The 15,037-nt window shown below is 38.3% G+C and overlaps 1 protein-coding gene across 1 annotated transcript; it reads right to left on the bottom strand.

The window, feature by feature from the left end:
- Positions 1–5,646: 5,646 nt before the first annotated feature.
- Positions 5,647–9,174, bottom strand: LOC143593509 (myosin-2-like). The gene is made up of 6 exons (XM_077073121.1): positions 8,665–9,174; positions 8,266–8,395; positions 7,281–7,412; positions 7,092–7,198; positions 6,810–7,010; positions 5,647–6,682 (listed from the first exon to the last, which is right to left on the bottom strand). Exons 1-6 carry the CDS (start codon positions 8,926–8,928, stop codon positions 6,359–6,361), a joined length of 1,158 nt encoding a protein of 385 aa, XP_076929236.1. The 5' UTR covers positions 8,929–9,174; the 3' UTR covers positions 5,647–6,358.
- Between the last annotated feature and the right edge of the window lie 5,863 nt (positions 9,175–15,037).

Genomic DNA, 15,037 nt, shown 5'->3' with positions numbered 1-15,037 from the left:
ATAACACTAAAATATCCAACAATCCTCCCCTATTTTAGTGATATCCATAATGAACTTAACCATCGCCACAGAAACGCAAACATATGCATAAATGAAAATGTCCTACAGATTGAATTTTCATCTTAGTAAATTACACGATCCAAATATTCGAATATCGTGGTGTCCTATGGATTGAACCCTTTCTATGCATTTGAATACTTGAAGGCAAAATACACATACGTTTATAAATCCAAATTCCACCCGACACAATGTTTTACTAGCCTGTGTCCCAATCCTTCAAAGAATATATCAAAGCTCAAGTCCAAAGCTTCTTGAAGCGGCTAAACTTCATATTCTTATAGGTAGTTCATTATTCTCGCACCCGCACTGCAATTTATCAATGAACTATTAAGAAGCTATACTTCAACCTACTTTATCTTGCGGTCCGAACACAAACCTTGGGATGTTTATGATATTGTGTTCCAACATCTCTATGACAAGCTTTCCGCATTGAATTCAGCATCTAACGTTGTATTAGATGGGAATTGGGTGTCTTGACATAGGATATTAAAGTATGGACTTTGAACCCATCCCCATGACTGATATGTTCACGAGATCTCTTCCTAACCTTTTAGTTAGATCATCAGTCAAACTATACTCAAATATTACAAAGTAAACTGATATCACACCTTGCATAGTATAATATATAACTGTCTAGACTTGCCATTATACATTTGACTATAACCCACAGTCAATACTATCCCACCTGATAGATTTTGGTGATATCGGTTTGACCACAATGGAATTTTGTAATAACAGTTTCTTAGCCATTCAACCACTTTTATCAGTTATTACAACTGCTAGAAACTCGTATTTCATTGACAAGTGATGCAAATTCATTCCTTAATTACCTAAGAAATGAAACATTCTCCAAACGAGAATACATATCTATAGTCAAGCAATTTGTTTACAACTTGCCAGTGTTGAGCACTAGGATTACTAGTATATCTGCTCAAATTACCCACAACATAAACTATGTTAGTCTTTGCGCAAATCATAAAATACATCAAATATCCATTTAACTTTGAATACTCAAATTATGAAATAGAATCACCTTGATTAGGCACAAACTTGATATTAGGATCTATATATAGGAGTGTTAACCGAAGAACAATCAAATTGTTTGAATTTCTTCATTACTTTCTCAATAATTAAATTAAATCATCTATACCATAATTACTTCCTTTAATTATTATACCTAGGATAACATTAACTTCCCCATATCCTTTATATCAATACTAGAAAATAATAATTTCTTTGTCTAATCAATCACTCAAACCCGAGTAAGATAAAAGGAATCAATCATTTCCTATTTTCCTTCAAGATTCTATATTTCTTTCACTCCAAAATAATTCATGTGACCTAACCTGGCATGTCACCATATATACACATAGTCTACCCTGTTTTGAATGATTATGACATACAAACCGATTCAATAACAAATAGAACATTAATATTTAGTTTAAATACTCCAATACACAAATATCCAAATCCAACAAAGGTTCTATGTTGAGATAAAATAAATTTAAAACAACTCAGACAAGAGGTTCTTTTTAACCCTTAAAATATACAACATATAATCCAAAACAAATGTTTTCTACAAGTAAATACAAGTCTTCAACCGGTTCAAATTCTTCAAACCATATAGATCCTTGCATACATGACTCGTACCACCCGAGTTTAAACACCATGCAATCCTGTACATAAAAGGATTCTGAAATAAACAATGCATAATTCTTAACCGAATTATATTTAGAAACCATTGAACTTTCTAAGTACAATAACAAACCCGAAGATCGAGTTTCGTTTATGTCACCCAATGGGTTTTTCCAACTTGTATACCTCTAATGGGCTTATCGTTACTTGGGTCGTATCTCGTCAACCCCATGTGTGTATCATATGGATAAATATTTTAAAAATATTTATATTTCATTCAAACTGTCTTTGTAAAATTGCGTATCTGGAGGATGAATTCGATTAATGGTGCAAACCTGTAACATTGATTTCAATCTTGGTTTCTTGAATAATTGCCTGGATTAATCTCTGAATCGTGAATTACTTTCAGATAAACATATTTGCGGGTTACACGCAATGATTTATCGGATAAGACAAAGATTTTCTTTACATGGAATTGAATTTTGATGAATCTGTGATTGTGATGAAGAACAAGAGAAAGTAACCGTCTCTTCTTTTCTTTCTATGCGATCAAGTTGGGAATACCAGAGAATAAAACCATTGGTCTATATAAACCGATCTCCATCTCTTATCCCACATAAGCCCAAATAATTATTTAGAAGCCCACCTATTATTATACTTAAGCCCAAGTATAGCCACATAATAAATTCAAATAACATTTAGAATTAAATTGAGCCCGCACTCCCGCGTCACCTAACTCATTTAATCTCTAACGTTATTTTCTCGATCGACAAGTTAATCCAATAACTCTAAAATATCCAACAAGTTTGTGATATGGTTTCCCGGGAGAACATCCAAGGCAAACTCTAAAGCCTGTGTGGGCCCGGTTAAGACAACATAGTCTGACAAGAGTGGAGCATCGAGGTTCTCCAAATTTGGATAGTATGGTAGTCTAAATACAAGAAAGTCATCGTTATAAAAAAAATCATTTATGTGTGCGAAGACTCGACAGACGTATCTTAAAGCCACATATATCTTGTACTAAATACATTAAGGGTGAGAATGCTCCTCTCAAGTATCACAATCTTTATCAATCTCACGTTGCCATGTCATTTACACCATCTATTATATCAAAACCACTTAAACAGCATGACACTCCTTTTGACTCGCCACAAATCCTCTTTTTTCTTCTTTAAATTAAGCTAAACATGTATAATAAAAAAAAGGAAAAAAATACTATTCCATTAAAACTTAAAAATACATATTCGTTAAGTGTCATGAATTCCTTAAGTGTCTTGACCATTTCCTTTTTGGTTAACGTCGATGAAGTGGGCATCTGTCTTTTCGGCGTGGCCTTGTTGATGCGGGGTTTTCGTTGAGGTTTGACATACCTGGACTCAAGTAGTAGTTCCTGGTTTTCGACGTCATTCTTCTTTTCTCGAATTACTATTTGTCTCTTCAATTAATGACCAAGATCCATTTAGCATGCACTCTTACAATCATCCACATGTCAACGTGATTAAAACCGTTCAGATGTTTGGTTTTGTAATCACTTTACGCCTTCATCACATCAAGATCGGCACACCTGTTTTCACGTAAACGTACCTAAAAAGTTATATATATATATATATATAGGTATTGGATCATTTCAGAAGTTTTTTTACAACGAGAAGTGTGAGAAGTGAAAGTGTAACTCCATTAATCCCTAATTTCACTCCATTCTTATATATATATATATATATATATATATATATATATATATATATATATATATATATTAAATTACAAAATTTATATTAAATATATATAAATTTTACCACTTGACACCAATATATGTTGAACGAAGTCATTTGATTGGCTCTCACCATGAACATTTTGATTGCCTCTACCCACGAGTGACTAGTAATGGTTAAAGACCTTCTTTCAAAAACTTCCTTCTATTTGTTGATTTTTGAATTCTTTGTCTTCGAAGCAATGGTCACATGACTTAGCTAAGGCTATTTCTTGGGCTTTTGACCAATTGACCCTAGTCGCCCGACCTTTGAATTGTGCTTTAGTTGTTTCTTCAACTTCAACTTCTTTTTCTTCAACTTTCATTTCGACAATATCATCATCCAAATTAAATGGATCTTGCGTTTCTAGCACATTATCTACATCATCGAAGACTACATGAAGAGGGAGTCAGCGTTCCTCTTGCAGTCGAAATACGTTCTCTCATGTTAGAGTCGGGTCCTCCCGTGTTCAAACCTGCATGGGATGTAGTTTTTTTGGTTGTTTGTTGGCTAGAAGAAAAAAAATGTGCAATCTTAAGAGAGTGGTGTGTTCATTAGCTAGAGACGAGTACCCATAAAGGAAAATTTTTCAAAAATGGCTTCTTTTGTAATAATAGTTTCAAAAATGGTATGACTTGGATAGATAGTTATAAAAATGGTGTAACCGTGATTTGAAACCACGGTTTATGTATTTTTATATGAATGTGTCAGTTGAGAATTTAAAAAAGTAATAATTTTGATTAAAATAAGGCAAGTTGTGGTTTCAAACCACAGATTGCATAAAAAAATAAAGCCTAATACCACTTCTAGTTTTGTGGTGGTTTTGCTATCAATCTGTGGTTTGAAACCACGGTTTGATCTTTTACTTTTTTTTTCCATTCTGATATGTATATATAATTTTGTTTTCTTAGTCAACCAGTAATTTTAACCTAGGTTTGGTTTGGTTTGGTTTTCTTTTCTTCTTCAATTTATTTAGAATGTTCAAGCTAATTTTGTTTTTCTTCTTTGAGATGGCAATTACTATTAGTCACTTGTATTTTTTTTTCAAACCGCTTCAGTCACTTGTATTACACTCTCATATTTTGCATACTATACATGCAATATAGTCATATATGTGTGTGTGAGTGAGAATGTTGTGCTTGGTATATTCATCAAACCCTTCATAGAAATTACTATCCTATCATTTGCTAAAGTAATTCTTTGGAGCTTCTTATATACCAGGTTGTGAATTACAAAATGAATCCATGAGTAGTTCTTGGTCAAGTAATTCTGATTTGTTATTTTTAGGTGAAAATTATCGAACCTACCATTTGTTCCATAATAACAATTTTAGTCAAGAACCCCTAATAGTTCGGTGTGAGTATGCTACTATCGGTTCTCTGTCTTTTGTGTGTGTCACGAATAAATAAAAATCATTCTTATAAATTTAGAACCTTGATAAACTTATGTAAAGATATCATTTAAAAATTTATACTAACACATGCACATCACACCCCATTAACTCATGTCGACATTTTGTTGGCCTTTACCATGTGATTAATGAACATACCCCCCTGCCGCAATTAATTAAAGATGATTACCCAATCCTGTGGTCTGTAGTAGGCGATCCCTGCAGGATCACATTAATTTCAGTTGTTCTATTCGAACAAATACATGACCACGCCACTCAGGCTAAAGAACATACAACTCCCGGTTGTTCTACAAACAATTCTCCACTTTATGAGGAAAATTTTTCATAATTAGACGTAAACCTATATAAGAGAACGTCATGCACCACGTACTGTAAAAAAGTTTGAATGTTGCTTACATTACTCAGCATTTAAAAAAATAATTTAAAAGATCAAACCGTGGTTTCAAACCACGGCTTGACTTACAAAACCACCACACTAACACGAAAAGCGGTATTAGATTACCACTTTTGTACAATCCGTGGTTTGAAACCACGGCTTGCCTTATTTTAATCAAAAGTATTATTTTATGAAATTCATGTCTGACACATTCATAAAAAAATACCCAAACCGTGGTTTCAAACCACGGTTAAACCATTTTTGTAATAATATCTAAAACATACCATTTTTGAAACAATTTTTGCAAAAACACTATTTATGAAAAAATTTTCCTCATAAAAGAGATATTCTACAAGTGTTAAGGTATCTAATCTATTCTTGGTTGAGTTATATAGGTACTCACTCTTCATCTCGCATCATCGTAAATATTTTAGTTCTTTACTTTTTAAAAAATTATCTAGCTTTTTTATATGTAAAAACGGTCCTTTGAATAAGTGAAGAAAAATTAGATATTAAATTCTTTATTGTTTGACCAGGCCCAAACCAAGTCGCCGATCCAAACATATACCCTGACATAGCTATAGAAAAAAAATTATGGTCCGACTTTCAGCCTCACCTATATAAAAGTCCAAGTTTTCCAACTACCCATAAGGCTACCAATATTGAACTAATCGGCGTTTGCTAAATTAATTCTGTTTTCAATAGGATTTTTTATATAAAGAGTTAAAGACAATTACGTAATAATGACGAATTCACAAGTAAAATTTTCCTTCATAAAAGAACTAATATACACTTGATGATATAATCCAACATCCGAAGCAACTTTAAACATCTTCTATAAACGTATTATGGGACTTTTTGGTCGTTTCAATATCACAATGGGGTGTCTATTAATAGCCCAGGTGTGTCCATGAAAAACACTAACAACCTCAGATAATTTTATGTTGTATAATCGACGGTAAAACTCCTTTTATTTTTGAACTATCACATCCTCTACAAAATGTCTTATATATACACTATCGGTGCTTTCATAGAATCCTTTGAATTACAATTGTGTGTATTTCTCTATATACGTTGTGAGTGTGATATTTTAATATTCATCCGCCATATATATATAACATTTGATTAGCTTTGAAAGCAAGTTTTATGGACTCTTGCGGTTCTACCATCTTCAAATCTATCTAGTGTTTTCTTTGTGTCGTGTAACCGAGCTTTAAACTCTTTTATCCATGCCTTGAATCGACACTTCAACTTTCGAAGCTCTTGTTTTTGAGCTCTTCTTGAGTTCAACATTTCGTGCACGTGAAAATCCGAACCATTTTCTTGAAGCTCAAGTATCTGTCTAATTGTAAGATTCGTTTCCATATAATTGTCTTGGCGTCGAGAAGGGTTTTGTGGAAAACGAGTGATTTCATTCGGCATCATGTCTTTAGTTGATTTCAAGTTTGTCTAGAACAAAAATGTCATTTATTAAACAGTACTAGATAAGTAACTACCTATGTATGTGAAGATGTTAAAGATGAATGATATCATGCAATGTGATGTGATGTGATGTGATGTGATGAGATGAACTTACTTGAATAGAAGTGAACTCATCTTGCCATATTTTCTCCTTTGAATTCATCTTAGCATTGTGCAGCTCCCATTTCCTATCAATTTGTTCGATTTGGAGCTCCAAGTTAGAGTTTTCCTGTTCCTTGTGTCGCAAGGCAGCCTCGGACCTTAAAACTTGTCGTTCAAGGTTTCGAATGTAGGATTTTGACACCGTCACATGTTCCTAAACAATGATAAATCATTGAGTTAACTTGGTTCATTCTAGCTATATAGATTTTTGAACAACTAATGCAAAAACAAGTACCAGTTTTTCTAAATTCTCGTCATGTAATTCATCGGCTTCTTTTGTACTTTTGATGGTAGGAGTTCCCGTGTAGCCAAGGTGCCTTCGACTTAACCAGGCTCGAACCACTAACAATGAAACAAAGATTAAGTGCTTGTTGGATTCGTTCCAAAAGACGGATGCTGGCATGCAAGGGTTCAATGGTCTCACCTGATTGCAAATAGATGATCGTTGTCTCCTGATTCCTTAATGGTTTCCACACGAACTCCTGTTTAATGAATGTTTGTATGCGCGAATTCGTCGAAATTTGGAACTCTTTTCTTGCTTTCTCACCACGAATAACTACAAGTGCAGATTAGATGCAACATATATAGATTTTTTCAAAAAAAAAATCAATATAGATTAAATCTGTGAGAAGCGTCTAATTGCTTAGAACGGTCCAACTGGTTAAACATGTAGATCCTCAATTTAACAATTAAAGATAAAAAAAATGTTGCTTTTAGACCGGTTAACTCATGTATCCTCTAAACATACTCCTCAATTTACACCGTTGTCCACCATAAGACTAAAACAATCAACCACTAGCGAATGAACATCTTTTTTACACCTGTAGTGAATAGAATAGTCTAACAACTAAACTTATGAGTTAGGTACGTACATACTTAATTTATACCTAAATACGTAATAAGTAATTAGTAAATAGTTGCATCACGTACATGCACAATTATGTGTACCTAATATTTTGTTCCGATTTCCTAATTATTTCACTCGTTATCATAGTAATTTTTAAATAATTTCAATTGTATCTTATCTCAAAATATTGTTTATAAATCCTAAATATTAATTACTACCCATTTAATATAATTTTATTCAACTATTATAATATATGAGCTTCTAACGAAAGCACATCATATAAAACTACAAAACTACTTGTAAATTTTGTTTAACTTTAATACACAAAATGATTATGTAACAACCTACTTTTCCCATTCAATCAACAAAACATTACTTACAATTTCATTATGAGATTCCCACACTTCTCCATTAAAAAAAAGTTTCCTATTGACGAACGCACACTTAAAGCATTAAGTAATTATTAGCAAAATGCAACAAATAATTATCAAAAGTCATAAAAAAACAAAAAACAAAAAAACAAGAAAGAAAGAAGAAGGAAATGCTAAGAATGAATTATTACATGATTGAAGTGTAATAATCGCTTCTTTAAGCTTGTGATAATGAGAGCGTGCTTGGTACCCACGGAAACATTTTTGGATTCCGATTATGCCCTTCTCTTCTTTTTCATCTCCATCATCTTTCATTAAATTCTTCATACAATATAATCAATTATATCAATCAAATTAAACATACATACATCATATTAACATTGTATATTTGTATTAGACTTATATTTAAAGAAAAAAATAGTATGAACACAATATTCAAAATGTTATCAAATAAAAATAAGAAGTTTTGTTAATCAAAGCATGAAATGCATAAAAACTATTTACAAACTTGCATACTTTGATCAACATAATAATTGTAATATAATGCATTGACAAGATTATCCTAGAACAAAAGATTAAAATTATTTTACCTTACTAAAAGAAATACCACCATTAACAAATTCAAATCCATCTCTCTTGCTCCGGCTATCTACAAACACTTCCTTCGTCTTGCCACTAAACTCTTGCATGTGAAATGACAAAACTGCCCTTCGGGCTCGGTTGGTCGGTATCCGAGCCTTGGACACGGGTCGTTGAGGCAGCATGGGCATCTTTCCATGATCACCATAGTGATCAAGACTTTCTTGGCTTTGAAGTTCATGAAGCATAAGTTCAAGGGTGCTTAAAGCAGCCATAATTAGAGATTATACAAGTTTTGTGGTGAGAATTGAAATACATGTAATGTATATGAGTGGATACTAGAAGGGAAATGATGGGGACTCTAGAAACTTAAAACTTGGCTCAAATTATGCTTCATGGGATTTGGACTTTTATTGGGAGTTGGTATGAGTATTAATGCAAGAGCCTTTTGTGGCTTTTTAAGCAATTCTTGAAAGATAATGCTATTAGTTTTGTGAATATAAATACTTTGTCTTTTGCTTTTATGTCATTCTTGTTCTCTTGTTAAGGACATCCACCCATTTTTAATACATTGGTATATTATAATTTAATACCATTTATTTATTTAATGTGATGTGTATAGATACACATATATAAAGAAAAGCTTGTTTATTTATAGTACATAGTATTTTCTTTAAAGAAAAGCTTGTTTATTTTTCGGGTAATATAAATATGTTGTTTTAACTTACTTTAATTTGTTTTATTTTGCTAAATGCATAGGAGTCTGTTGTTGGCAACAATAAAAAAATCTAAAAGAAAAGGAAGAGGGGGATTAAAGATGAAGAATGGTCATTGGATGGGTGTGGATGAATGATGGTATTTAGAGGTTACACCTAAAAGTACAAGTAGGTTTTCAAGACAAAATTATAGGGATCAAAAACTAGGCTCAAATACCAACTACATAAAATATTACATTATTCTTTTTCTTTTTATGATATAAAAATATTAATTTTAGTAAATGGTTAGCGATTTAATTAGGAGATATTTATCACTTGCATTTATTCCTTTTATTATTTTTTTTATTAATTCTTTTCCTTATGTTTGTTTTTTAATTAATTAATAATCTGAATGCAAAAAAAATTTTTACAACCCACTAAATTTTGTGTTATAATATGTAAACAAGGCACAAGGTCATACACGAATAGTAAAACCAGCCTAAAACGCTACATTATGTGTTACAAGTTAAAACCTTGTCACTCCTTTCATGAAATATCACTCGACTTTGAGCGGTTCTTGATCCAAAAAAAACTAAGTGTTTTTATGTCACCCACCAAGTTGTTTATTTGAATAGGCTTGAGATCAAAAACCTCTTCTTACTATTTTAACAAACAACATAATGTAACAGGGTAATTGGCATGGAATACTTTGGCTTCTCTCTTTTCGAACCTAGCGAACATGTGTGAAGAGACGTGGATCGACTCACTGGTAGACGATCTACTTTCCTCGGGTGTGATTATGCTATTTCACCGATGGTTTTCTCGGATCTGGGTTCTTCCACCTAAAAAAATAAACAGCACCGTCAACTTACCCATCAGAAAGGGACAGAGGGGTCCTCTTTGGGGTAACCCTCCGGTGTGAGAATAAGTATTTGTGGGAGAAGATAATAATATGTGAGAGTAAGGAATTTGGAGTGTATTGCTTAATAGCTGAATACTCTGTTATTGTATGTGACTGTGTGTTATGATGTGTCCTTCTCCTTGTGGAGTTGATGCTGTATTTATAGTGCTAGGGTTTCCAATGATTGGGCTCAGACCCAATTAGGGCTTTGTTGGCCTCTTCCAGTAGCTTTGCTCCACGTGTCCTTTGGGACACCTGGTGCTTTTTCATTGGTTATAACCACGTGGTGGCATATAGGTTTTGCTGAGTTGTCCACCTTTCATTGGTGGCTGTCAACATCAGCATATTCTTATTCCTTAAAAAGATACCTTCTAGAAGGTTGTCTGACGTGCACAATCAAGGTTGCCCTAATCCTGATTTGGATAAGGACGAGGTTGATTATGTGCATGTGTGATATGCGCCAATCCTGAGGATGCGCGAGGTATTCTCTTTATTCTCACGCGCAGATGTTTCATGCGCAGATGTGATATGCGCCACGCGCTGATGCGCCACGCGCATATGTGATATGCGTGAGCATATGTGATGCGTGAGCATATGTGATGCGTGAGCATATGTGATGCCTGGGCATATGATGCCTGAGCATGTGTGGTGCCTGGGCATATGATGCCTGAGCATGTGATGCATGAGCATATGTGATATGCGTGAGCATATGTGATATGCGCCATGCGCGTAGGTTTTGGCTTTGTGCCTTCATAATGTCTTGATTTCAAGCCTCTTGTCTATATCTTGTGGGTTGACCCGCCTTGCTCGGTGTTGAGGCGGGTACATACCTCTTCAAGCCCCCCCAGTCTAATGTGTGTCTTGTCTCGCGCGAGCGAGGCAAGATAGATATTAGACTTAACAGTTTGCTCTTTTAGTAGGGGTTTGTCTTTTTCCTCTTATTACTCATCGTTGCGCGAAATTCTATCCTTTTTTGTTGCAAACGAATCGTCCCTGTACATGGTTGGTTGTTGCTGACGTGGGTCAGTGATGGAGACGTGTTAGACCTTTCGTGTGCTCGAGGTGCTACAGTTGCCTTTCGTGTCCCCTCACATGCTGTCAGGGACACGTGTCGCGCTCGCGTTGGTCCGTTCCTACGAGTGGTGGCGCGTGAACTCTGGCAGCAGCTGTAAAGTTTATTTTCGTGTCCCCTCACACAGTGTCAGGGACACGTGTCGCGCTCGCGTTGGCTTACACCTGCGAGTGGGGGCGCGTGAAGTCCGATCAGCACCAATTTTTCTCTCTCCTGGGCCTATAAAAGCCAGCCCTTAGAGTTTTTTTATCCTTCATCTTCTTGTTTATTCTTCTGAGCTTTTCTTTCTTTCATTCTATTACGTGTCTTTCTGCTTCCAGATTTCTGTTGTTCAGAAGCATCGTTTGTTTGTTGTCACAGTTGTATGTCTGATAGTTCAGACAACACAATCTCCCCCATCCATTGCCGTAGAAAATCGATAGTAATGTCTACATTGAAGAAGACCGGCAAGGGGAAGAAGGCTGTTGAGGGCTCATCGGAGGAGGTAGGGAGGACCAAGGCCGTGAAGAGGTGGAATGAAATCCCCTGCAAACTGAGGCAGGCTGATCTTGACAGCCTTATCGCCTCTCAGGGTTTTCTCCCTGTGTTTGGCTGCATGTTGCCTGGGGCCGGGCAAACGGCAGCGGACCCGCCCACCGGCTATATATCCCTTTATAGCCATTTTTTCACCCACTGCAACCTTCGTCTCCCGATGACAAAGTTTGTGGGTGCACTGCTTAAGTTTTATGGGATTCATATATCCCAAGTCCATCCGTTTGGACTTGTGCGCATGACTCACTTTGAGTTCATGTGCAAATCCCAGCGCGAGGAGCCCACCCCTCGGCGCTTTCAGTTTTTTTATAAGCCCAAGATCCAAGATTCTTGGTTCTCCTTTATTCCTCGCAGTCAGAAGGTCAAGTGCTCCACTGTTTCATTCAAGAGCCTTCATGACTGGTCTGAGAGGTTTTTTTACATCAGGGCTGGTGTGATCCCCATCCGTATGACCATGCGCGCGATATCTTCTGCGCCTGCGGATGTGGGTGTCCTCAAGAACCCAACTGGCGCCTGGGTTAATAAGTTGACCGCTGAACCATCCCCCGCCAAGAACATTTGTGAGGAGGCGCTGGTGGGGGTTGGTATGAGCAGGAGGTGGGCGGACAGCGCGACTGAGCCCGTTATCCAAGTCGACGGCTTGTGTAAGTTTATCTCATTGCTTTACTTCTGCGCGAATATAATTCTTTTTGCAGATATCATTTGACTTGTTTTGTGCAGTCACCAAGGAGTATATCCACGCGGCATATGATGAGCATATGGAGGGTGGCTCCGTCGCGCTCGGCGCTGGGGAGGTTGGTTTCCCCGATCGCTTCGATGACATGTTCATCCCTGTTGATCTTGGATTTGTCTTCGACAGCGATGCGCCTGGTAAGCCTTTGTACTTATGCATTTTCCTTTATAATACCAAATTTTGCTAACACTTCTGTTGCGTGTATTGTAGATGCGCTCGAAAACTACGAGCTGGAGCTCGCGGAAGAGGAGGAGGAGGAGGAGGCGCCCCAACTAAAGCGTAAAGCTAAGGGGAAAACTGGCGCAGGGGCCAGTAAGAAACAGAAGAAAGATGTTGCCCCTGTTGTTCAGGATCCTCCTACTCTGGCGGGGGGATTTGGTAAAACCCAGGAGTTTACCACCAAGGTTTCCTTGTCTTCCCTGCCTCAAAAAGTGGGCAGACCTCCTGTCCACCTGAGGTATGGTGCCACTACCTCATCCCTTCGCGCGGCGGAAAAGGGAAGCGGTGTTGCGCCTTCGACAGGTATACTTTGCTTATCCTTTATGTCTCTATGAGCGCGATTCTGATAGAATTACTAATGAATCTTTGCTCACTCAAATGTTTGTAGAGCCGGCGACAGCGCAACAAGATGCCGAGGCTGCGCCGGAGGTCGCTTCGAAGTCCCCTGTTTTACCCTCAAAGAAGGGTAGAATGGACTTCATGGCGATGTTTGCTTCGCGAACGGAGTTGCGCCAAGGTACGTATTGCGCTCTTATTTTTTGACTTTCTTTTAGATCAAGTCATGAACCATTTCTTTTTGTTGATTTTTTCATAGAAGCCGTAGCTGGCGTACAAGCTGCTGGCGGCACTCCTGGCGCCGGTGCCAGCGCCGTTGGCTCTGCTCCTGCTCCTGCAAGCGATGAATCTCCCCTCATCGGGATTACTAAGGAGCAGGAGGCCGTTTTGCGCGCTGACCTGGCGGCGTCGAGACCTCCCTCACCTCCTCCTGCGCACAGCCCTCCTCGCGAGACCGATTTTGGCTCTAGGTCGCAGGAGAAAAGGCCTGTTTCCGAGGAGGATGAGGAGTTTGAAGTTGAAGACTCCGACCGCGGTCGCGCCAGTCCTGCAGCGCCACGAGGCTTCGCGGCGGAGCCTTCTCGTGGGGCTGGCGCTGACTTTTCTGCTTCATCCCCGCAGGTATTTGTTCTTTTTTGCTCCGCTGCGCGGACTTCCATCTTAATGTTTTGATGACTTAGATAATTACTTTGTTTTTGCAGGAAGCCGATCACATTTACCGCCCGAGATGGAATATTACTGAAGACAGCACATTTCAGTCCATGGGTGTGTGTGCGGAATTCTGGGCTCATGCTGTGCCTCCATCTGAAAGGAGGTTCCAGGAGGACCGCGCTCGCGACGACTTGTTCAACGATCATATGTTTGCTGGGTCGGCCTTCTTTGCTGCCTCCCAAGAACTTCGCTATGATTACGTAAAAGTACGTGATGCTCTTGCGGAAGCCAAGCAAGAGGCTAAGGTGTCTGCTTGGCATCTTTCTGATGCTCGCGAGAGAGCTGAGAAGCTCCAAGCAGAGCTCAGTGAGAACAGAGCAAGTGCCAACAGCGCCTTCGTGAAGCGCGGTCATGAGCTTCAGGCTGCGCGGGAGAAGCTGCAGGCGGCGGAGGCGGACGCGGCCAAGTACGCGCGCAGAGCGCGCGACTTGGAGCTGGAGGCGGAGGCGCGTGACCAGGCTCTTGTCCAGTCTATCACTGAAAAATCATCACTGGAGAGTGAGGTTGCGCGCCTGAAGAAGGAACTGGCGTCCGCGCAGGCCGAGAAGGATGAAGCCTTGGCGATGGCAGCGTCTAGCCAGGAAGCACTTGATTCTGCGCGGGCGTAAAAGAAAGAAGCCTTGGCGGCAGCAGCGTCCGACAAAGAGGAGCTAAAAAAGACTAAGGAAACTGTTGAGTTGTTAAACTCTCAGGTTCCTGCCCTCGAGACGACTGTTTCTTCTCTCGCGCAGGATCGCCAATGGCTAGTCTCACAGGGCATGACTCGTTGCGCTTATGCGATGAAATATTCAGACGAGTTTCAGGCCCTTGTGATGGATTGCAACGCTGCCGCGCGCTTGGTGGGTCGAGCTTGAGGGTTTAAGGATGGCTATGAATATGGGATGCTGAAGAAGAACCCATCCGAATACCCTTATCAGAGCGACGTTGCCTGCGCGGACATGGCCGCGATGGGGGAGAAGTATTTGAATACTCCCATTCCCATCCTTGGGCAGGTATTTTAACTTTAATGAGATTACTTTGATTTATTTTCCAAGTATTTTTTCTCATATTTTTCCTTATGATTTGCAGATATCCGCGCTTGCTGACCAGCCCGATCTTGGCGCGCTAAAGAATTTACTTGACGAGTGCGAAGGGGCTGGCGGCGGCGATGATGGCGCGGGGAATACTGCTCCTGCTAGCGGTTCTG

The sequence above is a fragment of the Bidens hawaiensis genome, unplaced genomic scaffold (assembly GCF_021521415.1).
Source record: "Bidens hawaiensis isolate Kalapana, Puna unplaced genomic scaffold, B.hawaiensis_p1.1 tig00042289_1, whole genome shotgun sequence".
NCBI lineage: Eukaryota > Viridiplantae > Streptophyta > Magnoliopsida > Asterales > Asteraceae > Bidens > Bidens hawaiensis.
This window is presented reverse-complemented; position numbering and strand designations above follow the sequence as displayed.

What these genes read in the sequence shown, in the direction of transcription:
- LOC143593509 (XM_077073121.1), bottom strand. Translation starts at nt 8,928, where the DNA reads ATGGCTGCTTTAAGCACCCTTGAACTTATGCTTCATGAACTTCAAAGC. An exon ending in GTGGTATTTCTTTTAGTAAG is followed by an intron (nt 8,396 to 8,664) that starts GTAAAATAATTT and finishes TATTGTATGAAG; the next exon opens with AATTTAATGAAAGATGATGG. An exon ending in ACGAGAATTTAGAAAAACTG is followed by an intron (nt 7,011 to 7,091) that starts GTACTTGTTTTT and finishes ATCATTGTTTAG; the next exon opens with GAACATGTGACGGTGTCAAA.